At 53.4% G+C, this 27,501-nt stretch overlaps 2 protein-coding genes and 1 long non-coding RNA gene across 7 annotated transcripts; 2 read left to right on the forward strand and 1 right to left on the reverse strand.

The window, feature by feature from the left end:
- Nucleotides 1-2,849: 2,849 nt before the first annotated feature.
- On the reverse strand, nucleotides 2,850-8,514 carry LOC123282023 (uncharacterized). 2 transcript variants are annotated; one of them, XR_011495167.1, is made up of 4 exons: nucleotides 8,376-8,514; nucleotides 5,753-5,842; nucleotides 4,953-5,208; nucleotides 2,850-4,162 (listed from the first exon to the last, which is right to left on the reverse strand). It is a non-coding gene; the product is annotated as an uncharacterized lncRNA (long non-coding RNA). The 2 variants fall into 2 exon arrangements; XR_011495166.1 differs by lacking the exon at nucleotides 4,953-5,208.
- On the forward strand, nucleotides 8,411-15,109 carry ARL2 (ARF like GTPase 2). The gene is made up of 5 exons (XM_014844887.3): nucleotides 8,411-8,855; nucleotides 11,948-12,058; nucleotides 12,154-12,316; nucleotides 13,690-13,770; nucleotides 14,643-15,109. The coding sequence occupies exons 1-5, from the start codon at nucleotides 8,791-8,793 to the stop codon at nucleotides 14,775-14,777; spliced, it is 555 nt and encodes a 184-aa protein (XP_014700373.1). The 5' UTR covers nucleotides 8,411-8,790; the 3' UTR covers nucleotides 14,778-15,109.
- Nucleotides 15,110-18,205: 3,096 nt separating this feature from the next.
- On the forward strand, nucleotides 18,206-27,188 carry SNX15 (sorting nexin 15). Of its 4 annotated transcripts, XM_070488139.1 has the most exons (9): nucleotides 18,468-18,764; nucleotides 19,769-19,904; nucleotides 21,248-21,283; nucleotides 21,513-21,633; nucleotides 22,930-23,045; nucleotides 23,146-23,293; nucleotides 23,604-23,747; nucleotides 26,056-26,313; nucleotides 26,626-27,188. In XM_070488139.1, exons 2-9 carry the CDS (start codon nucleotides 19,806-19,808, stop codon nucleotides 26,730-26,732), a joined length of 1,029 nt encoding a protein of 342 aa, XP_070344240.1. In that variant the 5' UTR covers nucleotides 18,468-18,764; nucleotides 19,769-19,805; the 3' UTR covers nucleotides 26,733-27,188. The 4 variants fall into 4 exon arrangements, with proteins under 4 accessions (XP_070344238.1, XP_070344237.1, XP_070344240.1 ...); XM_070488136.1 differs by lacking the exons at nucleotides 18,468-18,764; nucleotides 19,769-19,904 and adding an exon at nucleotides 18,208-18,421; XM_070488138.1 differs by lacking the exon at nucleotides 18,468-18,764 and having other exon boundaries at nucleotides 18,827-19,904.
- Nucleotides 27,189-27,501: the final 313 nt, after the last annotated feature.

Genomic DNA, 27,501 nt, shown 5'->3' on the forward strand with positions numbered 1-27,501 from the left:
TTGAGCCTGAGCTGAGACAAGTTTTCAACCCAGTGGGGTGTGGGACACGCCCAGCACATCGACTGGCAGGGCAGGGCAGGGGGGTGACGGCCTTCTGCCTCTGTGGGGGCATCTGCAGCGGGCACAGGGCACTTCCTGTTGGGGAGATCAGAGAAGGGGCTCTTCGGGAAGGACATTGAAGGATGGGTGGGCTCCATCCCAGGCCTGGAACTTGATCTTGAGCAAGTGACTTAGCTAACCTCTTTATGCCTCACCTGTAAAATGGGCTAATAATATAAGGAGTTGACGAAGTGAGATATACAAAGGGCTTAGAACAGTGCCCGGCACACAGTAAGCCACATAAACATCTGTTACACTTTCAACAAAGGCATTCAATAAATATTTGATGAATTTTTGTTCACTTATCGTCAGGCTTGTATTTTATTCCATTATTATTAATTTTAAGGAAAAAATGGTGGAGCGTAAGAACAGAGATGAGATTTTTTTCTTTTTTTAATTTCATTTATTTATTTTGTGAGGAAAATCAGCCCTGAGCTAACATCTGCTGCCAATCCTCCTCTTTTTGCTGAGGAAGACTGGCCCTGAGCTAACATCCGTGCCCATCTTCCTCTACTTTACATGTGGGACGCCTACCACAGCATGGCTTGCCAAGCGGTGCCATGTCCGCACCCGGGATCCAAACCAGTGAACCCCGGGCTGCCAAAGCGGAACATGGGCACTTAACGGCTGCACCACCGGGCCGGCCCTGAGATTTTTTTTTCTAATGAAATACTTTTTAATGAAAAAAAAGTTCATGACTGTGTCCACAGGTAAGAAGCAGCACTTAATATCTGATGTAAATTGATTAAAATTTCCCATGCTTACAAAGGAGTCTCAAAAGATGGGAAATTAGGGTTCTCTGGATTCTTAGTTTTATAAATGATCTAAGTCAAGCTTAAGATACTAACAAGTCTAGAGCATACCAGCTTCAGGCATGGCTGGATCATGATGCCCAAACAATGTCATCAGGAGTCAATGTCTTATCCTGTGTGCTCTCCTCTGGGCTGGGTACACTCTCAGGCAGGGCCCGCTCATGGTAGTAAGATGGCCACCAGAGACACCAGCTTAGCTGCCCCAGCAGCGGAACACATCCCTCCACCCCCTGCCACTTTCCCAAGTTTCAACAAAGGTCGCAGGCCTGGCTCTCCTGGTCTGGCTCGAGTCATGCGGCTGATTCCTGATATCAGCCACTGTGGCCAGGAGGTAAGGTGAGATGGGCAAGGCCGGAGTCCAGGCCCTTCGTGGAGCCCAGGGGAGAGGGTCAGCCCCATGTTAACCAGAGGGTGGGGAAGGGCAACTCCCCAAGGGCATCGGGGTGCTGTTGGCGGGAGAAGGGAGAATGGACGCTAGGCTGACGCCAGCCCCGTGGCTCCGATTCAGATTTGAGGAAGCTGCCGCTCAGCGGTACATCCCTTGGGCGAGTCACATCCCCAGGTGGGACAGACTCGATGTCCCACGTGTCTCTGACACCAAGTCCGACGCTCTCTCTTCCCGTTACTTCACAGGAACCCGCGAGCCAGAAAACAAAGCCTGGCTGAGGGGAAGGTTCCAGACGAACTGAATGCTGGGCATGGACTGGGGGCTGCGACGTTGTGGGGACTCCCCCGGGTGCAAGCAGGAAAGGACTGACTTTCACTTCAGCACACACCTTGTGAGCACTCATTCAAGCTGGAAGCTGCAAACAGCCGGGCCTCCCAGCAACTGGGGGACTTCACCAGGCTCTGTGACACCATCGCTGCCCAGTTCTCAGCGGGAGCTGGCGCACGTTCCCACCCCAGTCCCGCCAGACCTCTGCTGCCTCCAAAGCTTTGTGCCTCTGATTCTCTGCTATTCCTTTAACATCACGGCTTTCTGGGAAGCTGACTCCAAATTCTGGAAGTGGGCAGGCGGTATAAATAAGAAACAGCCGAGTGCTGAAGTGTCAGGGAGCTTCCCAAGCTTTGCGGCATGTGCCAGTGGTGACCACAGCTCCTGGATTTTCCTAGGTGGTCCAAGTCCCAGACAGGCTTGGGTTCAAATCTCTGCTCTGCCACTTCTAGCTGTGTGACCTTGGATAAGGTCCTTGGTCTCTCTGGGCCTCAGTTTCCTTGTCTGTAAGATGAGGATAATAGCCTTGCTTTGCCAGGGCTGTCATGACCACCGAAGCCACATATGGAAAGTGGTCACCAGCGAGCTCCCTCCTGTCTCAGTGGCCCTCACTGGGCCTCCCTTGTGGTGTCACATTCCCAATGTCCACTGCAGATGGCAGAGAAGCCCAGGCTGGGCCCCCTGCTGAGATCCCAGACACTGGAGAGAAAGGACTGTCACCCCAGCCTTCAAGGGAGCCTTTCTACTCCTCGAATGGCTTTCTCTCTTCTTACCTTCTCTGGAGGTGCCCACAAGAGCTCTGAGAGACAGAAAGGCCTCCCTCAGAGGTCAATGCAGGGAAGCGGCCGGCCAGGTCATGAGCAAGGGCCTGCAGGGCCAGGGTTGGGTGGGGGATAAAGCCCAACCCAGCGTGGCCAGCCACTCGCAAGCAACAGACAGGAGTGCGCTCGCCTTGACCGACTCGGCCCGAAGAGTGGAGCAAGGGTGCCAAGAGCTTTGGCGAGGCAGGTTGGCAGTCAGTCATGGTCAGAGGATTCTAGAGGGCCGGCCCGGTAGCGCAGCGGCTAAGTTTGCACGTTCTGCTTCTCAGTGGCCCAGGGTTCGCCGGTTCAGATCCCGGGTGCCGACATGGCATGGTTTGGCACGCCATACTGTGGTAGGCGTCCAATGTATAAAGTAGAGGAAGATGGGCATGGATGTTAGCTCAGGGCCAGGCTTCCTCAGCAAAAAAAAAGAGGAAGACAGAAGTAGTTAGCTCAGGGCTAATCTTCCTCAAAAAAAAAAAAAAAGAGGACTCTAGAGATCATCCATCCAGTCCCCTTGCTTTACTGCTGGAGAAATTGAGGTTCAGCAAGAGGAGGGGACGTGGCCTAGTGCAAGGAGGCGGCAGAGCAGGCAGACTGGGTTCTGCAGCGGCCCTGGCATGCTGTTCCCATCTTACTCCTCGCTGATCCAGCTAACATGTCCCAGCTCTGCAGTGGAAATATCGGGGACACGTCAGCCTTGGAAGGGCAGGGAGCCTTCACACCTGGTGGAAACCTGCTGTGGGGCAGCAAGGAAAGAACTACTGAGCCACGCTGAAGCGCCACCAAAGATGGGGCCTCCCACAGGTCCGGGGCCAGGGTTCCTGAAGCTGGGTTGGGGGCCCATCCAGAAGAAAGGCTAGGATGGGGTCCCAGGAGAACGAGTTCACCTGCAGCTCACGTGCTACCACTGTTTCCTCGGATGTAAAATGGAGGAAAGTGACAACTGAGCTTTCCGGGCCCCTCTTGCTGTGGTTGGAGGCTGGGGCCAGCCTGAGGCCTTGTGGGAGATGGACACCTCTGAGCCCAAGGAGTCTGTGCCATTTGAGTGAACAGAGGGGGCTTTTTACCGAACAAGGGGCTGAACCTTGAACTAAGGGTGGCTGTGTGGGCACAGGAGCCCCGGGTTCCTCCCCTGGCACTACCACTCACCTGCCTCCCACTCCAGGCCTCAGCTCCCTCTCGGGACACCCGTGGGGAGGGGGTGCCTATGAGATGCCCTCCTCGGTTTGAGCCTGGTCTGGGAGTTGGCATCTGTGGGATCTCGGAGGGCGGGGACCATGTCTGCCTTGGTCTGGGGGCAGAGAAGCCTGGTGGTTGGAACAAGGCTGACAGGCTCTGATGCTTTCTGGCTGAGTGAGCAGCTAGAAGGCAGTTAACAGACCCTCCACCTCTGTCCCTTTTACTCAACAGATATTAACGGAGCAGCTACTGTGTGGCAGGCCCTGTTCTAGGGGCTGGAAGACATCTGTTTAAAAAGAAAAGGATCCAATACCAGAGGCAGAGGGTCCAGGGAGGGGGAATGGAGGAAAGCGATCAAAAGATACAAACTTCCAGGGGCTGGCCTGGTTGCCTAGTGGTTAAGTTCAGCGTGCTCTGCTTTGGCAGCCCAGGTATAGTTCCAGGGCGCAGACCTACACCACTCATCTGTCAGTGGCCATGCTGTGGCAGCGACCCACATACCAAAAAAAGAGGAAGATTGGCACAGATGTTAGCGTGGGGCGAATCTTCCTCTGCAAAAAAAGAAAAACAAAAGATATAAACTCCCAGTTATAAGATAACTAAGTGCTAGGGATGTAATGTACAATATGACTACCAAAATGAATGCAGCTGTACCATACACAGGGAAGTTGTTAAATCCTAAGAGTTCTCACCAGAAGAACATTTTTTTCCTTTTCATAATGTATGTAAACCAAACCATCATGCTGTATGCCTTACATTCATACAGTGATGTATGTCAATTAGTTTTCAATAAAACCAGAAAATATCCCAATCCCTGCCCTGGTGGAGCTTCCGTTCTAGCGGGGATGGGGGTGGGGAGGGCAAGGTAATACCTCAGGGGAATCATACAGGCTGGCGGAAGGCCCTGCGTGTCACAGCGAGTATGAAGCACGGTAGAGCGTTTGGGGAATGTGAGTGGGGGGCTGGGCACTTTCAGATGTAAACAGGGTGGTCAGGCTGGGCCTCATGGAGACATCTGAACATAAAAAGGTTTTGAGATATTGGACATCATTTGAGAGAAGAACTGAAGAGAGGGAGGTGACAGGGAGGTAGGGTTTAGGGGCAGTGGGAATGCGCTGGCCTGGTGTCTTGAAGGATTGGTAATGGGAGGGGGGAGCAGGTGATCGGGGGCAGAGAGCCTGGCAGGGGGCATCACGTAGGCCACTGGAGACCTGGGGCTCGAACTCTGAAAGACACAGGGAGCACCCAGCGGACAGCGGGGGGCTGGGAGCAGAGAGGCTGCTGCAGCCGTCTGGGTGACTGGGGACCCTGGCTCACCCGTCGGGTGGAGATGATCGGTACCTGGCTCTCCTGCTGCTGCGTGAAGGCCCAGCATCTCCTCCCCTGCATTCCCAGCCAGGCCCCGTGGGGACAAGAGGCATCAGCACAGCCTGGCCTGGAGGATGCCACAGGCACAGGAGAGGTGGACGTGGATGCGGTTGCTGGAAGAGCTGAGATTTTGGAGTCCTTCCCTACTCCTAAGGTTCTGGAGAGGACTGAGGATGTCATGTATCCTCGGGTGGCTGGCAGGGGTGTGAGTAACAGCTCATTTTGCCATCTGGAAGTTCGAGAGGACACCTCCTCAGCCTCCCACATGAGGCAGCTGGGCTGAGACCTCTAACGAGGATGCTTGAACACTGACTTGCCATTTGAGGCATTCAGCTGCCGCCTGTATGTTGGACACACACACTGGGGACAGGGCCACCCTTGGATACTTAAAGCCCACAGGAAGATAAGAGGTGAGGTTTTTAGAGCAGGCCAGGGGGGAACTGTGGTCTATGGGCATTTGCCATTTCAGTGACCAGGTTTCACACCCAACCTTCCAGTTCCTTTTTTTTTTTTCCCAAAGATTTTATTTTTCCTTTTTCTCCCCAAAGCCCCCCGGTACATAGTTGTATATTTTCAGTTGTGGGTCCTTCTAGTTGTGGCATGTGGGACACTGCCTCAGCATGGCCTGATGAGCGGTGCCATGTCCGCGCCCAGGATCTGAACCGGCAAAACTCTGGGCTGCTGAAGCGGAGTGTGCGAACTCAACCCCTCAGCCACGGGCCGGCCCCCAACCTTTCAGTTCTTTGTTTACTAATTAGTAGGACAAAACTTACACTTGGGTATGCTGCCACCAAGTGCTGGCTGGTGCTTCTGTCATGTGCACACGGTCCAAAAAATAAAACTTGTATCACAGAGGTGTCTCACTAGAGAGAAAAACAGGATTTCTCTTATCAAAACGGTAACTTTATTTTAAACAACCTCACATAAACATTATAGTTTGAAAGAATCAAATAGAAAATTCATCTGGAACAAGTTTAAAATATTTATATATACAAAGAAATACTTAGGTATACTTCTTGCTAATGCTGAATGATCAGCAATTATAACCCAAGCAAGGTCTTCTCCCCGGGCGTTTGTTGTTGTTCCAGAATAAACAGTTTTGTTATTTTTCCTTTAGGGACATAAAAGTAAAGTGGGATGTCATAAAAATCAGGAAGTGGGACAGCTGGGATCAGAAAGACTCTACCTCTTACAAGTAAAATGATAATGCCACATTTTCCTCCCCAGACACTGGGAAACCACACCTTTTTAAGAGGCACCCAGAACCCTATCCTCGAGTCACAATCCGCTTACTGAGCCCCAAGAAACTCTCCTGTCAAAGGCGGGTTTCGCAGCTGTAAGATTTGTGTGTTTTAATTATTCTTTCTTGTGAATGTATATACTCAGTTATACAAAACTACAGCTCTATAGATCCTCTTTTCCAGTTTTCGTACAAAGGTATTCCTCATAGATTTTCTTTCCTTAACAGCACTCTTTCCTCCTTCCCATGAGAAATGAAAATACGCCTGTCACTAGGCCTCTACCTTTTGTCTTTAAAAGCCCCCCCACCTCACCCCAGATTTCTAGCTACTGGCGATTATCACTCAAACGGTGAATAGTTACTTCCTGGTCTCCCACTGTTTCACAGAGCTTCCAGGTTGTTCTTTTAATTGCTATTTCTTGTCGTCCCAATGTGTGGCCCCCAGGGAGCTCCAACTACAGCCTGGACAGGGAGGGGCTTTGACCCTGACACTGAGACAAGGATTTCAAGGCTCATGGCAGCAGTAAAGTAAAACAATCCAGAAGTGGTTAAGGTAATCATTTGAAGTTTCCCTCAAACTGACTCCAGAGTTAACAGTCGAATTGCAGCAATTTTCAAACTTTGTGACTCAAACTCTCCGGGGTACACACATCCATATTAAGATCTGAAACAAACGTTTCAACACTACCTGTTTGCTTCAAGGGCAAAGGCAGCAATGTCTTCTGTTCTGTTCATTCTACTCAATTTTTGCTAATGCTACAAGGTTGAACCACATGAAACCGATATCTTTTAAGTCAAAACGGTCAAATACAGGCGATTTCCTATGGTTCAACTTATTTGTGACGCCAAAGTAATTTCACAATCTACTTAATGGGCCGCATCCCATAGCTTGAAAAACATTGTTTAGCGAGTTGTTATTTTTAAAATTAAAATAGGGTTGAAATGCACTTTTTTTTACTTCATATGGCACGAACGTGTTTCCACGCAGGGGCGGTATTACTCCACCGCACTCTTCTGAAAAGCTTCATGGAACCCACTCGCGGACCGAAGTTTGAGTAACTGATCCCCCTGAAAGCACTTAGGTTTTTCCCAATTTCTTGCTGTTCCACACCACGCCACAGACAACTTCCTTGCCCCAAGCGTTCCTGCACTGATGCTGGAATTTCTGCCGCAGAGACTCATGCAGGCAGGACAGCAGGCACACTGTGATCTTAGTCGTGTCTCAAAGCCTTTGAACAGGAGTTATGCCCACTTTCTTCCCTGGTGTGTGCTTGGTGGAGGGTAAAGGGTGCTGACCGAGGGGGGACCCCTTCTGTCCAGCTCGCATTGGTCCACAACCTTCTCCTGCAGGATGGGAAGCTCCAGATGGCTCCAGACCTCTCCCTCTCTAGATAAACACCATCCAGGGACCCAGAAAAGCAGTGCACTCTACTGTCGACCAGACCTGAGTTTAAATGGCTGCCCAAGCTCTTTAAACTTTCTGACGCTACTGTCTCATCTACAAAGAGGAAACAAACCTCTCAGGGTCGCTGGGGGTGGGGGTGGGGGGGTGAAGTAGGAAGGGTGGAGTGCTTTATAAACAATTACACAGAAGTTAGCCATCACCTTCAGCTCTGGCCTGACTCTTGTTTCCCACGCATCAAACACAACCTACTCAGGGCTGCCTACTCCCATTTACCCCGCAGAGGGCTGGGAGAAGGGCTCAAAATAAGACAATAAGGCTCACCCTTGTCAGTTTTCCACCTGCCTAGTCCCTGGCCTCAGTTCCCTCATTTTTTCTGGACTTGAGCGCCAAGGTCAAGAACCAAATTCTTGGACAAAGTCATTCATTCAACAACAAAGCACCTACGAAATGCCAGTCGCTGTGCTAAGCACCATTTGAGCCTCAATTTTCTCATCGGCAAAATGAATCGTGCTTCTCAACAGAGAAACGATGGGCATCTTGGGCAGGGCAATTCTTTGCGCGGGTCTGTCCCCTGCCCTCTAAACGACAAGGACTCTACCCTGTAATTGGGACAACCCAAGGACACCCCCCGCACATTTCGAAACGGCTCCTAGGGGGCATTTTAGCCCTCGATGGAGAACCCCCGGCCCACTCTCTACCATTTTTGAAGAGCCAGGGAAAGGGGGAGGCCTAAGATAAGCAGGATCTGCACCATGTTTCCGGGGAACAGAGCCTTCTGCTGGCCCCAGAACGAGCTCGTCAACTTCCCCGGGGCTCTCGGTTCTGACTCCTCTCTTTGCGGCCAGGATACAACCCAGGAACCTCTGGTTTCCGTTCCCGGCCGAGCCTGGGGTCCTGCGGGAGAAGGAATGGCGGCGCCCCCGTCCGCCAAGCCCTCGGGATGCGAAGGGTTAAGGCAGGTGGCCGCGCAGAAGGCCCATCACCGCTACAGGGACCATCTCTGCGGCCGCGCCGGGAGACTTCGAGGTCACGTGGGAGCGAGGGCGGGACCCAGCGAGGGGCCGACCAATAGGCTGAGCTGTCGGTGGGCGTGATAGCCAATAGGAGCAGGGCGAGGGGTCCCGGGACTGGGAAGAAACGGCGGCCGGGAGGGGGCTCCGGGGACCATGGGGCTTCTGACCATTCTGAAGAAGATGAAGCAGAAAGAGCGGGAGCTGCGTCTTCTCATGCTGTATCCTGCCGGACGCCGCAGCCGCGACGGTAGCGGGGCCCTGCCCGGCCGGCGGTGCCAGGCGCCCCCTACTGGGCGCGGGGGGCGCGGCCGGTCGGCCCGTACCAACTGCCCCGTGTGCGTCACGCACGTGGGCCCTACCAATCGTTCCGGCTGGGGGCCGGAGAGGGCCGTACCACCGGCTCGGGCGGGGGGGGGAGGGCTCCGTTCCCAAGGCCAAGTGGGTGGGCCTGAAGGCGCGCAATGTAGGGGTGGGGTGGGGTCTGGAGGTGACCCGGACGCCACCGTCCGTCGGTCTGTCCCGAGCGTGGGGCGGCTGTCTTCCCCAGCTCTGCCCTCCGCCTTCTGTCCGAGGATGCCAGGCCCGGCCCCGCCCCCAAGGTCGGACTCCTGGGGGCGTGCGGGCCCCGCCCTCCGCTCCCCGGGGAGGCGGGTGTGGACTCCGCGTGTCCTTTCGCCGGTGGGGCCAACTGTCCGTCTCTTTGCGGCCGTTCGGCCTGTTTGGCCCCAGGGCCTCGCCGACCTCCTGAGTCCGCTTAGCAGGCGTCCGCGCTCGTTCGCCCTCCTCTGTGCCGGGCCCTTGGGGACTCTGTGATCTGAGAGGGGGGCGGCCCTCACCCCGAGTTCCCCTAGCAGGAGAGAGAAGACATTTATGTGTGCAGATAACTTAAAATAATATAGTCACATCATGTCCGTTTTAAAGAGCTCCGAGAAAGGCACAGAGAATTCACTCAGGCGATAAATATGTATAGAGCGCTTACTAGGTGCTAGGCAGTGTCCTTGGGGCTGGGGGAAAGAGCAAAATAAAAAAATCCCACCTTCATGGACATTCTGTAATGCTGGGGGAGAAAGATGTTAACAAAGCAAATAAGTAAAATATATAGTATGTATGGAGAAGAATGCAGTTTAAATAAGGTGGTTGAAGAAGGCCCCATTGAGAAAGTGACGGTTCATTAAGACATCGAGGTGAGGGATGAACCATGTGGATATCTGGGGAAGATTGTTTAAGCAAAGGGAACAGCAGGTCCAAAGGCCTCAAAGGAGGAACTCAACTGGTGTGTTCAAAGGAACGTGAGGGAGGGCAGTGTGGCTGGAGAGAGCGAGCAAGGAGAATACTAGATTAGGACAGAGAGGTGATGGAAGAGCCGCCTCACGTGGGGCCTTTGGGTTCTTGGCAGAGGGGAGGCATGATCTGAGACCAGTTAGGCCATTGCTATAATCTGGGTGAGACAGGATGGTTGCTTGGACCAGGATGGAAGCAGTGAGGTGATGGAAGTCGGGGGACATTTTGACAGTAGAGCCCCCAGGAATGACTGCTGGGTTGGACATGAGTGTGAGAGGGAGAGGGTAGTCAAGTGTGACTGCTAGGTTCCTGGCCTGAGCAATTAGAAGAATGAGGAGCCACTTGCTGAGATGGCTCCTGTGAGACACCTTAGAAATGTCAGATAGGCAGCTGGATATAGGGACCGGTGTCCAGGGGAGCAGCTGGGTGGGACATATAAATGTGGGCGTCGTCAGCATAAAGATTGGATGTGAAGCCGTGATCCTGGATGAGATCACTGAAGGTGATTGTAGACAGAAAGGGAACGCAGGCATACCTGGATCAAGAGGTCAGGGAGATGAGGTGGAGAGCCCCGGGAGGCAGGAGGGGTACCGGGAGAGGGCATGTCCTGGAGCAGAGGAAGGGGCAGGCCACTCTGTCAGGTGCTGCTGGTGGAGCAAGAAGCCCAGGAGTGGGGACTGCACGACCACGGGAGAGCTACGCGGGGGTCTTTAGAGACTGACCTTGGCGGGAGCAATTTCTGGGAAGCAGTGGGAGCAAAAACCTCATGGGTTCAAGAAAGAGCAGGAGGACAAAAATTGGGAGGGTGAGTATGGACAAGGATTTTGAGATGTGCTATAAGGGGAAGGAAATAGAGAAATAAGTAGGGGAGCGAGGCATCAAGAGAGGGTGTTGTTTGCATCCTCTAAGGCGGGAGAGACACCAGCTTGTCAGCTGATGGGAATGATCCAGGGGAGAAGGAAACGTGGATGATGGGGTTAAGGGGGAGGGGGAATCGGGCTGAGGCTGGGTCTCACGAGAGGTTCTCTCTCGCCCCCATTTCGCTGGTTTGATCACTCACCCAGTCAGAAGAGCAGAAAGGCTGCAGAGGCCAGGGCCTGGGCCCCCCCAGCTGCAGGCCCCCTTAAGTGTTGGAAGGAAAGAGGAGGTGCTTCCCTCCAGCTGGTGAACTCACCTGTTTGCACACTCATTCAGCAGCAGAGGGTTTGGAATATTCCAGAAACAGGCGAGAGTGGCTTCCTCCAGATACTTGTTACTGTTCCCTCTGCCTAGAATGCTCTTCCCTCAGTCCATCAAAGAGCTGGCTCCTTGGTGCCGGCCTGCTGGCGCAGCGGTTAAGTTCGCACGTTCTGCGTCAGCAGCCTGGGGTTCCCAGTTTGGATCCTGGGTGCGGACATGGCACTGCTTGGTATGCCATGCTGTGGCAGGCGTCCCACATATAAAGTAGAGGAAGATGGGCACGGATGTGAGCTCAGGGCCAGTCTTCCTCACCAAAAAGAGGAGGATTGGCGGCAGATATTAGCTCAGGGCTAATCTTCCTCAAAAAAAAAAAAAAGAAAGCTGGCGCCTTGTAGTTTGGGCCTCACCCCAAGACCCTCAGAGAGGCGCCTGAGCTGAGGGAAGCTCCTCCCATGGGCGTCTCTGGAAGCCTCTTCGTTGTGTCTCTAATGCTCCCCTGGTTCCGACAGGACCTGTTTCTCATTTGTTTGCACTCTACCAACTGTCTTTGCACAAGAGTGTAAGCTGCACAGGGTGGGGGCTTTGACTCTGGGGTACGCCCTGCACAGAGGAGGGCCTGGCATGTAGCAGATACTCAGTAAAGATCGTGGAATGAATTTGGTCAGGAGGAGATGATAAGATATTTATTTCTTGAAACCTTCACATTTATCATGGGCCGATTGTGGGTCAGGCATGTGCTCAACGCATTTGGATACCTAGTGAGAAAGGATTCGGCCCCTAAAGAGAGGGGCACTGTGATGACGTCCCCACCCTGCAGAGCACAGGCACTGCTCCTTAACCTGTGACCTAGAGGTCTGGACAATGCTGGCAAAACCACCATCCTCAAGAAGTTCAATGGGGAGGACATCGACACCATCTCCCCGACACTGGGCTTCAACATCAAGACCCTGGAGCACCGGGGGTGAGCAGGGTCCCTGTGGGCGGGCCGCCCGGAGCAGGGCAGGGAGGGCAGCCAAGGGGCCAGGCTGACCCTCCAGCCACCCCGTCCCTGTGCAGATTCAAGCTGAACATCTGGGATGTGGGTGGCCAGAAGTCCCTGCGGTCCTACTGGCGGAACTACTTCGAGAGCACCGATGGCCTCATCTGGGTGGTGGACAGTGCCGACCGCCAGCGCATGCAGGACTGCCAGCGGGAGCTCCAGAGCCTTTTGGTGGAGGAGGTGAGCAGGGTGCCTGGCCGAGCGGGGGGAGCTGGGCTTCCACCGGCATCCAGGCCCCAGTACTTTATGCACATATGTGGCAGTGTGTACGCCTTCCTCAGCAGATTTCCTGAAGGGCCCCTGACCCCAGAGGGAGCCCTGGGGCGCGGTCTGTTCCTTCTCTGAGCCCTCATCATGTGCCCAGCACTCTTAGGGAGGCAGAGACATGTTTACCTGGTCCGGGGAGGCCCACAGTGCTGCGGGCGGGGCACGCTGTGGACCGAGACCTGGGTTCACATCGCTGCGATGTCCCCGCTTCACCACCCTGAGCGTCATCAAGTTTTTCCACGAATGCCCTTTTTCTGTTCTAGGATTTGATCCTGGGTCCTGCACTGCATTTAGCTGAAAACCAGGACACTTTTAAGAGTGAAAGTTGTTGTTAATAATTATGCAGGGGTGGGCCAGCCCGGTGGGCCAGCCCGGTGGTTCAGCGGTTAAGTGCACATGTTCCACTTCGGGGGCCTGGGGTTTGCTGGTTCGGATCCCGGGTGCGGACATGGCACCACTTGGCAAGCCATGCTGTGGCAGGCGTCCCTTATATAAAGTGGAGGAAGATGGACACGGATGTTAGCTCAGGGCCAGTCTTCCTCAGCAAAAAGAGGAGGATTGGCAGCAGTTAGCTCAGGGCTAATCTTCCTCAAAAAAAAATTATTCAGTGACAACAGGCATAAACGGGACTGTCCTGGGCATACCGGGACCTGTGGTCACCTGGCATAACAGTAGCCACCTCCTGGGGGTGTCAAGCAAGTCCATGGAGATCATGGCTGTCACGTGCCCAGGCCTGGCACATCAGGCCCTTTGTAAGGGCTAGATCCACCCACCCACCTGGAGGGACGCCCAGGACCCAGTGCATATATGGAAATAACTAGAATCAGAGGCAGGGACCTGTCAGGGTGGTGGGACAGTTAAAGGGCTACATGAACTTGGAAGAGGAAGGTGACTTCCAGCAGAGCCCTGGGCCCGGCATTTTTCCTGCATGTCAGGTCATCAGACGGAGCAGTCTAGAACCACAGAGGGCTCAGGGATCATCTTGTCCATCCCTGCTCCCTGTTTGTGGAACAGGAAACTGAGGCACGGGGGAAAGAGGTGCCCACTGCGTCGTGATGAGCTGGAAGCAGCGCCCCGGCCCAGCCCAGGGCTCCCTCCACCCCATGTCTGGCCAGCCTCAAAGGCCGCGTCCACACTGCCCACCCCACCTGGGCCTCTCCCACCACCACGGGGCCTTGCCCTCATCTTCCGGTTGATCTCTGACCCAAGATGCTCTGGGTGATTGGAGGAGGGTTCAGGCGGCGCCCTGAGCCCCTCCCCAGCGCCCCTCTATTTCTCTCCCCCAGCGCTTGGCCGGGGCGACCCTCCTCATCTTTGCCAACAAGCAAGACCTGCCCGGAGCGCTGTCCTCTAACACCATCCGCGAGGTGAGTCCAGGCCTCGGCGCGGGCTCACGGAGGAAGTGGGGCACACGTCTCTTGGTTAATTTACTTAAAAAGCATTTGTTAGCCCCTGCTGTGTGGCAGGACCTGTGCCGGGCTCTGGCGATTTGGTGATTAATAAGACTCAGTGGTGCCTCACAACCAGGGGGGAGGCAGCCTTGCAAATAGATTTTTCCAGAGGATCACAGTAACCACGGGAGTGAGTGCTTTCTGCGTGCTAGGCTCTTTGCGTGGATCAGCTCATTCAAGTCTCACAACAGCCTCATGAGGCAGGAACTGTTGTCATTCTATAGGTGGTAAAGCAGGCTTAAGAGGTTGGGTAACTTGCCAAAAGTCACACAGCCAGTAAGTGGACAAGCCAGGATTTAAATACTATCTGACCCCAGAGCCTGTGTCTTAACTGTTACTCCAGAGCTTGAGCACCAGAATGAGAAAGAGTGGGGTTGTAATCTTGGTTCTGACACCTACTAGCTGTGTGACCTTAGGCAGGTTGCTTAACCTCTCTGAGCTTTGGTTTCCTCCTTGATAAAACAGCCAATACAATCCCTGGCTCATGGGGTCTTGGGTGGAATGGATGAGGGGATGTTTGTGGGATCTATAGCACAATGCCTTGGTCCTAGCAGACACCCGGAAGCCCGTGTTGCTGTTCCATTCTAAGGGGTGGTGCTGGCATGGCAGTGTACAGAGAGCCCAGGTGCATCTGGGGGCTGACAAGTCTTCACCAGGGGCCAGGGGAGGCTTCCTAGAGCAGGACCTTGAGGGAGACATGGATTTCCCCTGGGCCAGGATAGGGAAGGGGCTGCCAGCAGGCAGGACCTGTGGTCCCCAGGCCCCACCAGCACCTCCCACTCTCCCAGGCCCTGGAGCTGGACTCCATCCGCAGCCACCACTGGTGCATCCAGGGCTGCAGCGCCGTCACCGGGGAGAACCTGCTGTCCGGCATCGACTGGCTCCTGGATGACATCTCCAGCCGCATCTTCACGGCCGACTGAGTGGCTCCAGCTGCCCCCCCACCTCGCAGTCCAGGCCCCCCCCCACCAGGCCCTCAGCAAGCACCATCCATGGCGGGTGGGAGTCCACCAGCCCAACTAACCTTCCTCGTCCTCCTCGAACCTGCTACTGCTGCCACTGCTCCCCACGGCCAGCTGGCTCCCGTGGCGGGAGGCTGCCACCCCGGCTGTCACCCTGCCCCTGCCCCGGCTCACCTGCAGCCACTATACCCAGAGGAGAGGGCTGGGGCCGGGAGGGGGCTGCCTCTGCTGCTCTCGAGGCTGTGGGCCTCGTCCTTTGCTCAGCTGTGAGAATAAACCATTCTTTGCCCCAATTCCTGGCTAAGTCGTTTGTTGATTCAGTAGCCTTAGAGACTGCCTGGAACCCTCCATCCAGCAGGGCACAGTCAGAGGGTTAACTGCTGCTGTGTCAAGGGGACGTGCAAAGAATTATGGACGCACAGGACAGCGCGGCAGCTGATTCCACTTGGAAGAATCCAGGCGGGCTTCCCAGAGGAGGTGACATTTAAGCTGGGAGCAGAGGATGAGTAGAAGTTTTCTAGGTAGAGGGAGGGGGAGACAGTTTACTAGAGCAACTGCTGCCCTCATGGGTGTGAATTAGAAAAAGGCACACGGCCCTACCTGGGGCTTATGGCTTGTTGAATGAGACCTGGGCTGAATTTCAGCTCTCAACTTCTGGCTGTAGCCAGGAACCCACATGCATGTGGACAACCTGCACAGCTGTACGAGGCAGCATTGGCTCAAGCTGAAGAGCAAGGGCTCCTGGGAAATGGGGAGGGCTGAGGACTCAGGTGTAGGAGGATGTGAGCATCAAGCAGGGCTGGCTCACGGCGGGGGTCGCAGGGTGGGGCGCACAATGTGACTTGCTCAAAGCCACCCAGCTAGGAAGTAGGGGGAGCTGGGATTCGGACCCAGCACGCTCAGCCACTACACTCTGCTAACTAGTTCCAGTTTTTGTCTCTGCTCGAGATTCAGCGCCAGCGAGAGGCGGCCTGCTGTGTCTACTGAGGGAAGGGCGGTTTTCCCAAGGGGAAGGTCAGAAAGAGACAGACATTTACTCCAAACTGGCACCAGGCTCCCTTCCTGGAGGGGAGACCCCTGCAAAATCTGGGCTCTGTTAGGATGGAAAAAGGGAATTGGAGGTTGGGTGGACAATCTTAAAACATAAACTGTTGGGGCCGGCCCGGTGGCACCGCGGTTAAGTTCGCACGTTCCGCTTCGGCGGCCCAGGGTTTGCTGGTTTGGATCCCACGTGCGGACATGGCACCACTTGGCATGCCATGGTGTGGTAGGCGTCCCACATATAAAGTAGAGGAAGATGGGCACGGATGTTAGCTCAGGGCCAGTCTTCCTCAGCAAAAAGAGGAGGATTGGCAGCAGATGTTAGCTCAAGGCTGATCTTCCTCAAAAAATAAAACATAAACTGTTCTTCAGTGTAGAAAATTAGAACCACCCCTGCTGTCCTCTGCAGGGTGACACTGGTCCCCATGTTCCCAAACCCTGTGGCAAATGATCACACCCAGGCTCCAGAGCCAAACCTTAGCTCTGCCACTCACTGGTTGATGCTGAGCAAGTTGCCTAACCTGTCTTTGCCTCAGTTTCCCCATCAGGGGAAAGATAATGGCAGCTACTTCCTAGGGTTGGGATGAGGACCAAGTGCGTGGGTGTGTTGTGTGTCATAAACACTGTAGAATGTTGGCTATAATTATCATTATTTGAACCAGTAGGAGCTCAAGCACATCCAACCAATGTGAGCTCAGCCGTCCGCTGATCCGGGTGAGTCACCCCAGTGTTCCAGTCCTCCTGGGACCCTTAGTAAAGAACACTCTTGATTTGAAAAGCAAATTATGCATGGTTAGAGACAAACAAGAAAATAACAAGGCTGTGCTCATCTCAAAGGCCTGTGGCTGGGAAGGATGGGCTGTGGCAGGAAGTCTGCATCTCATGGTCCAGCAGACCTAGTGGGAATGTGGGGAGCAGGCCCCCTACAGCTGTGATTTTGCAGCTTTCCCCTCTCCCCTACCTTCAAAAAAGACTCTTCTGTCTGCTTCTCTTAGTGATGGAACTGGCGGAATTGGAGATCTGGAAAAGGCCGGGGGCTAAATTGATCCAGATAGGAAAGGGCTTGGAGGGGACAGGGAGAAAGAAGGGGCAAAGGAGAGAACTGGGAGCTGCTGGGCCAGGGCGGGGAGGGAAGGAAGGGCGAGGAGGAGACCGGGGCCGCAGCCCTGCCCGGAGAGCTTTGGAGAGCAGGAGCCATGTCCAGAGGGCTCCTTTAGAGACGCCCTGGGGTGTGTCGTGTGAGGGGCCACCACCCCATCCCAGCCTCCTCCCCAACACCTCTTGGAGGAACTACCTCGTTTCCGAGCTTCCAAGAGTCTGATTTGGAAATCTCCTTTGTGTTTCTTTCTGGAATGTCCACCTTTGGGTTCCGGTAACAAGAGCGGTCATGAGCCATTGAACCCTTCACCCATGTGACTGCATTTAAGCTCCATAACCTGGTGGCAGTGGTATCAGTCAGGGTGCTCGATGGCCCGCCCCAGACACAGATTACAATTGCCTTCAGCAGAAAGGACCTTTCTTGGAAGGATGCTGGGGACTCATGACATTCTCATGGAGGCTGGACGTCCATGCTTGAGGAGCAGAGTGCTCCAGAGGCTGGGCAGCCAAACCCACAGCCAACACTGTACTCCAGGAACAAGTGGTCCCCTTGCCAGACACTGTGCCCTCTGTCACTCACTCAGGATTCAGGAGACAGTCTGCCCCCCTCATCTGGGACCTGGGGCAAGGAAAGGAGCTGGCACCTTTGGATTCTGGGGTAGGAGGCTGGAGGGCTACACATACAAGAGAACTCCCTCCAACAAAGATCTGGTGCTACGGAACTAACAGAAGCGGAGGTGAATGCTGGACAGATCAATAAAGGAAAAAAAGAAACATCCCCGGCAGCAGATTCCATTATAAACATCCCCATTCTAGAGATGAGAAACTGAGGCTTGAGTAGTCATGGAAACTCATACAGCTAAGTAAGAAGTCTGACTTCAGAACCGGTGATACCCTCGTGCTCCCCTCACCCTTCCAGAAAACGTGATTTAGCGAATCCTATGGAGGGAGACAGGGAAATAACTTGGCTACGTCTGGCACGTATTGGACACAATAAAAGTTGGGTGGATGGATGAAAGAAGGGAATTGGAAGCAGATGAGAAGTCGTTTGGAGACACGTGATGAGGGTTTACGCTCGGATAGGGTGGGCTTGATCGCTTGGCAGAGATGAGAGATCAAACCTCCCGAATCCTTATTCTTAAATAACCTAGTTTACGCTTTACCAACGACCGAGAACTTTTAAGACGTTCCCTTGGCAGCGCGCCCGGCCGAGAACTGCGCCGTCACTTGCGACCAGCTCCCTGGGCCCCGGGATGAAGGGCGCAGGCCCAGGAGAGGCGGTGGCCGGCGGAGGCGGCCCCGGAGGGGCGGGGGCGACGCCGGAGGAGGCGGAGGCCGGCGGTCGGCTCCGCTGCGGCTCGGTTGCCATGTCCCGCCAGGCCAAGGACGACTTCCTGCGGCACTACACAGTCTCCGATCCCCGCACGCACCCCAAGGGCTACACCGAGTACAAAGTGACCGCGCAGGTGAGGTGGGGCCCAGCGGGGACCTTTACCCTTTTAACAAGAGGCGGAGCCGTGTTTTACCTTAAGGCAAGGAGCTGCTGGAAGCGCCCTTCTTAGACGACAGAAATGGATTTCCCCTTTAAGGGGAGGCTGTGCCGGGAGCGTTCGTTTACTTCTTTAGCCCTCAAGGGGCGGGGCCATCGGAGGGCGCTGTCCTTTTAAAAGGGCGTGGACGGCCCTTCCCAGACCCGTGGGGTGTGGGTGCCCACGCTCGACCCGTCGCGTCTGGGGTTCAGACTGAATTTCTTTAAGTTGATATGAAAATTGTGACTCAGCCCAAATAGTAGTTCTCCAGTCTGTTGGAGTAAGTTTTGTTTATTGCTTTGTTTGATATTTACATGAAAGACCTTTAAAGAGTTTAGTTATTTTTAATTTTCCAAAAGTTAATCTGTCTTTAACTTGAAATATTCATACGAAAAGAACTTAAGGAGTAAGTCTCTGCCTTCACAGTCGCAGCAGGGAGTCGATAAGGACTAAAGGTGAAATACGGGACGGTCACAGCGTTATAGGCACATCTGTAGAGACACATTGGAAACCACGAAAACAATCTAAAATAGTAAGAGTATAACAGAAAATCTGCAGAATGATATCTTTGGGGGATGACCTCTCACTGTAAATTTTTTGTCCCTTTAGAGTTTTGAACTGGGCAACTATTAAACCGATGCGTTAGAAACTATTGAGATGAGGCAAAACGTGAAGACGCTTCCAAAGGGATTTAAGTGCAGAATCCTAGATGTTTAAAATGAACTTTCCCCAAATCTTTTATAATATCTTTCCTATGCCTAAAAATACAAATAAAAAGCGTCCCTGAGAAGATGAACTGAAGGATGGGGAGGGACTGTAACCTTTTCCTTTAAATCTTCCTTTTGGCTTTTTAACCAAGTAACGTGCATTACTTTCATGTTTTTATAACTTTTAAAGATAAATCATTATTCCTCCCTTACCATCCCCATTCATTGTCTTCATGGGAACCGTTGCTGGTAGTTTCTTATTTATTCTTGCAGATAAACTCATTTAAAAGCAAATATATGCGTTCACTTTATTACCATTATTTACACACAGTGGCGTTCTGCAGCTTGTGTTTGTCATTTGCTGGTATTCTTCAATTTTTTTATTGCTTCACTTTTTAAATTTTTTAAACGGAGACATAATATGCATAAAGTAATAGGCACAGATCTTAAGTGTACAGCTCAATAATTTTTACACATGTATACATCTGTGCAAACACCACTCAGATTGAGATACAGACCTTTTCATCACCCCAGAAAGCTTCTTTGCACATTTCCAATCAGAGTCCTCTTCCCACAGAGGTAACTGCTATCCTGACTTCTGTCACCATAGATTAATGTGTCTGTTCTTGAGCCTCATACGAATGGAATTGCACAGCAAGTACTGTTTTTCACTCTGCTTAGTGTTTTTGGAATTCATCTGTGTTGTGGGATGTGTAAGTAGTTTGTTCCTTTTGATTGCTTGTAATAGTAGTCCATTGTGTGAATATACCACTATTTGTTTATTCATTCTCCTGTTGTTGGACATTTGGGTTGTTTCTAAAAAAATTTTTTAGTTGTTTTGAGTAAAGTCGTATGAACATTTGTGCACAAGTCTTTTTACGGAAATATGCCCTTTTTCTCCTTGATATATGCCTAGGAGTGGAATTGCTCAGTCATTTGATGGGCAGATGTATAGCTTTCCTAGAAAGTGCCAGTTTCCCAAAGTGGTTGTACCGTTTTAGACTCCTGTTCTCACCAGCACGCAATAGCATCAGCATCTTGATTGTAGCCATTCTTGGTGGGTATGTAGTGTCTCACTGAAGTATTAATTTTCATTTCTCTGATGACTAATGGTGCTGAGCATATGTCATAATCTTATTGGCCATTCAAACATCTTCGTTTGTGAGAGGCACCTGTTCAAGTACTTTGCCCGTTTTTTAAAGTTGGGTCGTTGGTCTTTTTGATATTGATTTGTGGGAGTTCCTTATATATGCTCTGGATATGAGTCCTTTGTCAGGTATACCTTCCTCAGTGGTTTTTAATCATAGTTTCTTTTACTCAAAATATTTTAGGCAAATCTGTTGTGAAAAGCAAAGGCCAGGGTGTCAGGCCCATCAGTCCCTCTTACTGGGTGTGTGACCTGGCACAGTCACGGCCCCCCCTCTGGGCCTCCATTTCCTCATCTTTGAAATGGGCACGTTAATCATGTCTGCCTTGCTGGGAATCTAGGAAAACGAACAGGAGCTGTTGAGAACTGTCAGATATTCCAAGCTGTAGGATGTTATTTTTCAATTATCGTGAACCAGTAGTAATGGAAGCGAGTCTCCTTTCCACCTCCGACCCCAGTCTGCTCCTCCAGGGGTCACAACCCCATGACGGTTTCTTTGGGGTCTCGGAGTGTTTGAGTGCAGGGGCTTCCTCCATTAAGGAAGGAGGGGCTCCTGGGATGGAACCTCGGTTCTCGAGAGAACTTGGGGTGCTGTGGTTTCAGAAGAAGATGCGGGACTTGGCCCTTTGAAGGAACTGCGATCAAAGTTGGGCTGAGGATGGAGCCGTCTGGCCGGGCCTGTGGGGATCCTCCCATTTGACAGATGAGGAAGCTGAGGTTCATAGTAGAAAAACTGCTCCAAGTTACGCTCAAAGTCTTAAAGCCAGGACACCTTGACGCCAGTGGCCAAAGGGCACTGCCCCTTTGAGAGGGGCTGGGAGGTACCTGGGGCGTCCTCGGATCGTACAGGGTGATGGGGTATCGGATGTCAGTCTCTGGTCTCACCTGGCTTTTGCCTTTTTTCCTCAGTTCATCTCAAAGAGGGACCCAGAGGATGTCAAAGAGGTGAGGCTCCTGGGAGGAAGGGGGACCATTCCCCCATTCCAGATCTGGAAACGTAAAGGAACCACTGGTCACTCTGCGAGGAGACCAGCCCCGCTTCCTCCCTGGCCCTGGGAGGAGGGGACGCTGTGCCCTGTCCACACCCACCCTAGGACCAGGCTGGGGGTGGGCCGGGTCAAGCGTCCCATCCCTTGTCCCCCATCCCTCATCCCTCGACCCTCGTCCCTCGTAGGTGGTGGTCTGGAAGCGCTACAGCGACTTCCGCAAGCTGCATGGAGACCTGGCCTACACTCACCGCAACCTCTTCCGCCGCCTGGAGGAGTTTCCCACCTTCCCCCGCGCCCAGGTGTTTGGTGAGTGTTGAGCCAGGCTTTCAGGCCAAAGAGGGAGGGAGAGCTGGCAAAGGGGACCCTGCTGGTGGGGGCTGGATGGAGGGTGCCTGAAGCTCCCAGCAAAGACACGTTTCAGAGAGCCGGAAGGGCCCTTCAAGATGGTCTCACTTTACAGATGGGGAAACTGAGGCTCGGAGCAGCCTCGCCCTTATTGAGTGTGTGGCCCTTTAACAGTCCTGTCCTCATTAGCCCCATTTTCAAGATGAGGCAACTGAGGCTCAGGGAGAGGAAGAGGATTGGCCTGTAAGTGGCAGAACCAGAATTCCTGCCTACAAGCCAGTGTTTCTGCTAGACCTGCGCTGTCCAAACACAGCAGCCGTGAGCCCCGTGTGGAGCAGCAGAGCTGTGGCGAGTCTGAGCTGTGCGAGTGGAATGCACACTGAAAAAAGAGTGTCAACTGGCTCAATAATTTTTTTTTTTTTTGAGGAAGATTAGCCCTGAGCTAACTGCTGCCAATCCTCCTCTTTTTGCTGAGGAAGGCTGGCCCTGAGCTAACATCCGTGCCCATCTTCCTCTGCTTTATACGTGGGATGCCTACCACAGCATGGCTTTTGCCACACGGTGCCATGTCTGCACCCGGGATCCGAACCAGCGAACCCTGGGTCACCAAGAAGCAGAACGTGCGAACTTAACCTCTGTGGCACCGGGTCAGCCCCTCGTATTATATCTCTGTTGGACAGGGCAGAGCTGTTACTTGTGTCTAGAGTCACATGACATGCCTTTTGCTGCAAGATGAAGGGTCGCTGCCGGCAGGTTATGGCAGCAGTTGGGGGTGCAGCAGGCTTTTCCCCTTGGCAGCACGATAACCAGGCCAGAGTTAGAGAACTCTGCATGATACCTAGAACAGAGCAGTGAAACTATAAAAATGGGGCTGCTTGCTGTGTGACCTTGGGCAAGTCACTTCCCCTCTCGGAGCCTCACTTTCCTCCACGTCACATCAAAGTTGTCTGAGATTGTTTGGTTTCTTGTTGGTTGCCTGCCTCCCCTGTCTAGGATGTAATATCCATGAGGGCGGAGACCTTGCTTCTCTCTCATTCACCCTCTGAAGTTAGCACATAGTAGGCGCTCAATAAATATCTGGTAAATGGGTGAAGAGGGAGATTGGTCCCTCCTTGCGAGCGCCCTCACCCCTGGAGGCGCCAGGGAAGATTGCTGGGAGAATGGGGAGGGGACAGCGGGCTGCTGGGATCCTCTCAGGCAGAACCAGGAAAAGTGGTCACTGCTTCTGTCCCCACCCTTCGTCCTGGGTTGCTGCAGGCCGCTTCGAAGCTTCGGTGATCGAGGAGCGGCGGAAAGGGGCTGAGGACTTGCTTCGCTTCACTGTGCACATTCCTGCGCTCAACAACAGCCCCCAACTCAAGGAGTTCTTCCGGGTATGTGCACCTGCTCGCCCCCCACCCCAGCACCTGGGAAGCCTCCTGCCCACCAGGCTGCAGCCTGTCACTCCCCAATGCTGGTCTCTCTCTCCTGCAGGGAGGGGAGGTGACACAGCCCTCCGAGGTGTCCAGGGACCTGCACATCCTGCCACCCCCTCTGATCCCCACACCCCCGCCTGATGAGCCCTGGTTGCCCCAGCCACTCCCTGCGGAGAGGAGGGGCCTGGAGGAGTTGGAGGTGCCAGGTACATCAGAGAGGGCGAGGGAGCCAGGGCTGGAGGGTCTGGAGGTGGAGGGCACACTCCTTCCTCGGTGATCTTAGTAAAAAGCCTGGGGTGTGTCCCAGCTGGTCTACCACTAACCTGCTAAGGACTCTGTACAGGCCTTGTCCTTTCTCTCGGCCACAGTTTCTTAATCTGTAAAATGGGCACAAACCCGAAAAGTGGGCTTATCTGTTCCCCTGATGGCTGCAGGGGTTCAGGGAGAGGGTTGTTCCGTTTTGAAAGCTGGGAACAGATGGGCAGCCGTGAATGTCCCCCATGATCTGTTCCTCAGGGGACCCCCCACCATCCAGCCCTGCCCAGGAGGCCTTGGATCTCCTCTTTGACTGTGGGAGCACCGAGGAGGCGTCCAGTTCCCCTGCCCGAGGCCCCCTCACGGAGGCTGAGCTTGCCCTCTTCGACCCCTTCTCTAAGGAAGGTAACAAGCTGGTGCAGGGGTGCGGGGGGCTGGGGCAGGAGCTCCTTAGGGACAAGGAGGCAGGCAGAGCTAGGAGCTAGCCCTGTGGTGCCTGTGTAAGCCCGAGAATGGCGCCCCCTGCAGGCAAATGGCAGCGTTGATGAGAACTAGAAGCCACCGCCCCTCCCCGGGTGCCTCAGCCCTGGCTATGGCTTTGCAAGCTGTACCCTGCTGTACACTGAACAATGATGGACAAAGAGAATGAGCCACTTCCCACGATGGGATCTGCTCCCTGAGAAAGTTCTGGAATGAGCAGGGGTCACACTGCTCTAGGAGGGTTTTAGGTTCCTTCCATTGGAAGCCCAGGATGGGTGTTGCTTGGCTGGCTCAGGGTCCGGCTGCAGATCCTGCAGGCAGGAGAGGACTGTTAGTCAAGGGAGGTGAGGCCTTGGCTCAGAGAGCAGAGGGGAAGCCCCCAGAGCAGCTGCCGGTGTGCGGGGGACCAGAGACAGAAGGGCCCCCATGGAGGGCCAGGTCCTGAGTCCCTGGCTCTGAGATCTAGAGATCTGATGGTCCCAGGCTCTGACACACTGGATCCCTTTGTTCTGAAATCTCTGAGTTTATGCTGTTACAGCAACTGGGGTCTTGAAGTGGCTGATCTCACTTTGGCGTCATCATGAAACAGTTTCATTTTTTATTCCTCAACACTCTTTTTTTTTGGCACCTAGCTAACATCTGTTGCCAATCTGTTTTTTTCTTCTTCTTCTCCCCAAAGCCCCCCAGTACATAGTTGTATATTCTAGTTGTGGGTCCTTCTGGCTCTGCTGTGTGGGACGCCACCTCCACATGGCCTGATGAGTGGTGCCATATCTGTGCCCAGGATCCAAACCAGCGAAACCCTGGGCTGCCGAAGCAGAGCGTGCGAACTTAACCACTCGGCCACGGGGCCAGCTCCCTCAACAGTCTTTTTAAGCCCATTTTGTTGGCTTCCCTTTTTTGCCACTATTCTGCCTTGCCCCAGCTGAGCCCCCTGGGATGCCCGGTGGGCAGCTGCTCGGGCAGGACCCTGTCCTCAGAGGTGACTCCCATGAGACATTCCCTCAGCCCACTGGAAAGCTCTCAAATCCTTGCCCTGTGAATCCATGCTGCTTCCTCTCCTTGCCCTGCTGTTATGGGCAGCTCCAGCGACCCTCTCACCATCAGACTTCTCCAGCAAGGAGCCCGCACTTGGCTCTGTCTTCATCATATACACCAAACTCCTGAACTAGAGCATTCGAGTGTCCCAAGAACTCTTCTGCCTTCTGTTCCATTAGCGACACAGGGAGGGCTGTAGGTCCCGCTGAGAAGTGACATACCATCTTCCCTTCGTGCCTGAGGCCCCTGGTCTCCTCTTGGGGTCACTTGGATGGGGTTGGAGAGATGCCCGCCCTTCCCTCTCCAGGACAGGGGTGTGCTATGGCGCTTCCTGCACTCGCACCTTCCCTTCAAAGTCCTTTCGAAATGCCAAAGACTCACCAGATCTCTAGCCTCCTTGTGTGCAAGCTGCAGAGGGGATGTTTGACCACTTCTTTGCCAGTCCTAGGGGATATAATGAGCCCCTCTCTCTGGAACGTGAGGATGCCTACCACCACTGTCTTCATATGTGAGGCCTCAGCTGAAATTGTAAGACCTCAAAAAAGCCCTGAGATTCTCTGAATCTGTTATTCCAAGGCTTGGAGCATTTCTACCCTTGGCCTGGTGTCGTTGGTCTAGCATCCTTCAGTAAACTTTGTGGAGGGAACTCTTAGATTTATAGATCAACTGTAGTCAGGAAGAAAGTAGAACAGCAGGGGCTGGCCCCGTGGCCGAGTGGTTAAGTCTGTGTGCTCCGCTGCAGGTGGCCCAGTGTTTCGTTGGTTCGAATCCATGGCACTGCTCATCAAACCACGCTGAGGCAGCGTCCCACATGCTACAACTAGAAGGACCCACAACGAAGAAATACAACTATGTACTGGGGGGCTTTGGGGAGAAAAAGGAAAAAAAAAAAAAAAACTAAAAAAAAAAAAAAGAAAGTAGCACAGTGACCCAGAGCTTGCAAACTACTGGCAAAGTGTCCCTAAAGAAAGAATTAGGAAGATAAGGCTGTTTTTACAAAAGCACATGAACTCCAGCGATCAAGTAGATCATGGCTAATTTGCTCTGCACAAGTGGCTTCTGGATTGCTCGGGCACTGCTCCGTTGCACTGGGGTTGGGTTGGTACCCTGATGGGCAAGAGAGGTCTAGGGATGAGCAGCAGGCCCTTGGAAAGGGATGGCCAGTCTGGCCTGAGTCCTCCATATTTGATTGTAGAAGGTGCAGGCCCCAGTCCTGCCCACATAAGTGAGCTGGCAGCGATGGAGGCAGAGACCGAAAGGCTGGACCAGGAACCGTGGGAGCCAGGAGGGCAGGAAGAGGAAGCGGACGAGGAAGGAGGGCCCGCCCCTGCCTATCTGAGCCAAGCCACAGAGCTCATCACTCAGGCCCTGCGAGACGAGAAGGCAGGCGCCTACCCTGCAGCTCTGCAGGGCTACCGGGATGGCGTGCACATCCTGCTCCAGGGAGTTCCCAGTGAGTATGGTTAGAGAGGGGGTGCTCAGGCCTGGGGTCCTGGATGGTGCAGTGAAGGGGAGGCAGAGTCAAAACCCAGCAGTTCAGGCATCAGAATTGCTCTTCACTGGCTAGCTGTGTAACCTTGGGCACTTTCTTTTCCTCTTGTGGCCTCAGTTTTCTTATTTGTAAAATGGGGAGAATAGATTTGACTCCCAGGGAGGGGGGTAAAGGCACCTGTTGATGCTCTGTGAACTGGAAGGGGCCAGACCAGGGGTTCTGAAGTTAGGTACCTGGGCCAGGTACCTCAGCTGAGCCATCCTCTCTCCACAGGTGACCCATCGCCTGCCCGCCGGGAGGGTGTGAAGAAGAAGGCAGCCGAGTACCTGAAGCGGGCAGAGGAAATCCTGCACTTGCACCTGTCCCCAGTCCCGCCCTGAGAGGGAGCACACCCTTCCCCAGGACTCCAGCTCCAGCACTGCCAGCACCCCCTTTGCCTTCCCCTGGTGCCTGGCCCTATCTCCTGGTCTCGTAACTCCAGGGGCCATTTCTGTATGTAACTGGACCAAGAATGAGAAAAATAACGAATTCTTAGCTCACTGACCGCACCTGCCACCTTGGCATCAGGGACTCACACTTCTGATCCTGCCTGTCTCTATCTTGATGTGTGAGCAGCAGCTCTGGTCACTAAACTCTGTTTACCCATCTAGAACCGGGGTCTGCAAACTACGGCCTGTAGCCAAATCTGGCCCACTGCCTTTTTTTGTAAGGCCCATGAGCTAGAATGGTTTTTACATTTTTTTAATAGTTGAAAAGAATCAAAAGAATAATATTCGTGACAGGTGGAAATTACATGAAAGTTAAGTATCTAGAAATAAAATTTTATTGGAACACAACTGGGTTCATCTCTTTAGTATTTATGGCTGCTTTCCTGCCATACCAGCAGAGTTGAATAGGTGCAGAGTGGAGCAGTTGCAACCTGCAAATCCGAAAACATTTGCTATCTGGCTCTTTGGAGAAAAAGTTGGCTGACCCCTGATCTAGAAAATGGGGAGAAAAGTCTCCAAAGGAACGGAGCGGAGAACGACAGGCCGATTGAACCAGATTACCTACTTTTAGGGAGACGGTCCCAAAGCCAAACACTGAAGGTTCAGTGGGCGGGAGCCCGGGGAGGCGTGGCTCCGCTTCTGTCCCGCCCCTCCTGCAAAG

Source organism: Equus asinus, chromosome 17 (assembly GCF_041296235.1).
Source record: "Equus asinus isolate D_3611 breed Donkey chromosome 17, EquAss-T2T_v2, whole genome shotgun sequence".
In the NCBI taxonomy this organism is placed as follows: domain Eukaryota; kingdom Metazoa; phylum Chordata; class Mammalia; order Perissodactyla; family Equidae; genus Equus; species Equus asinus.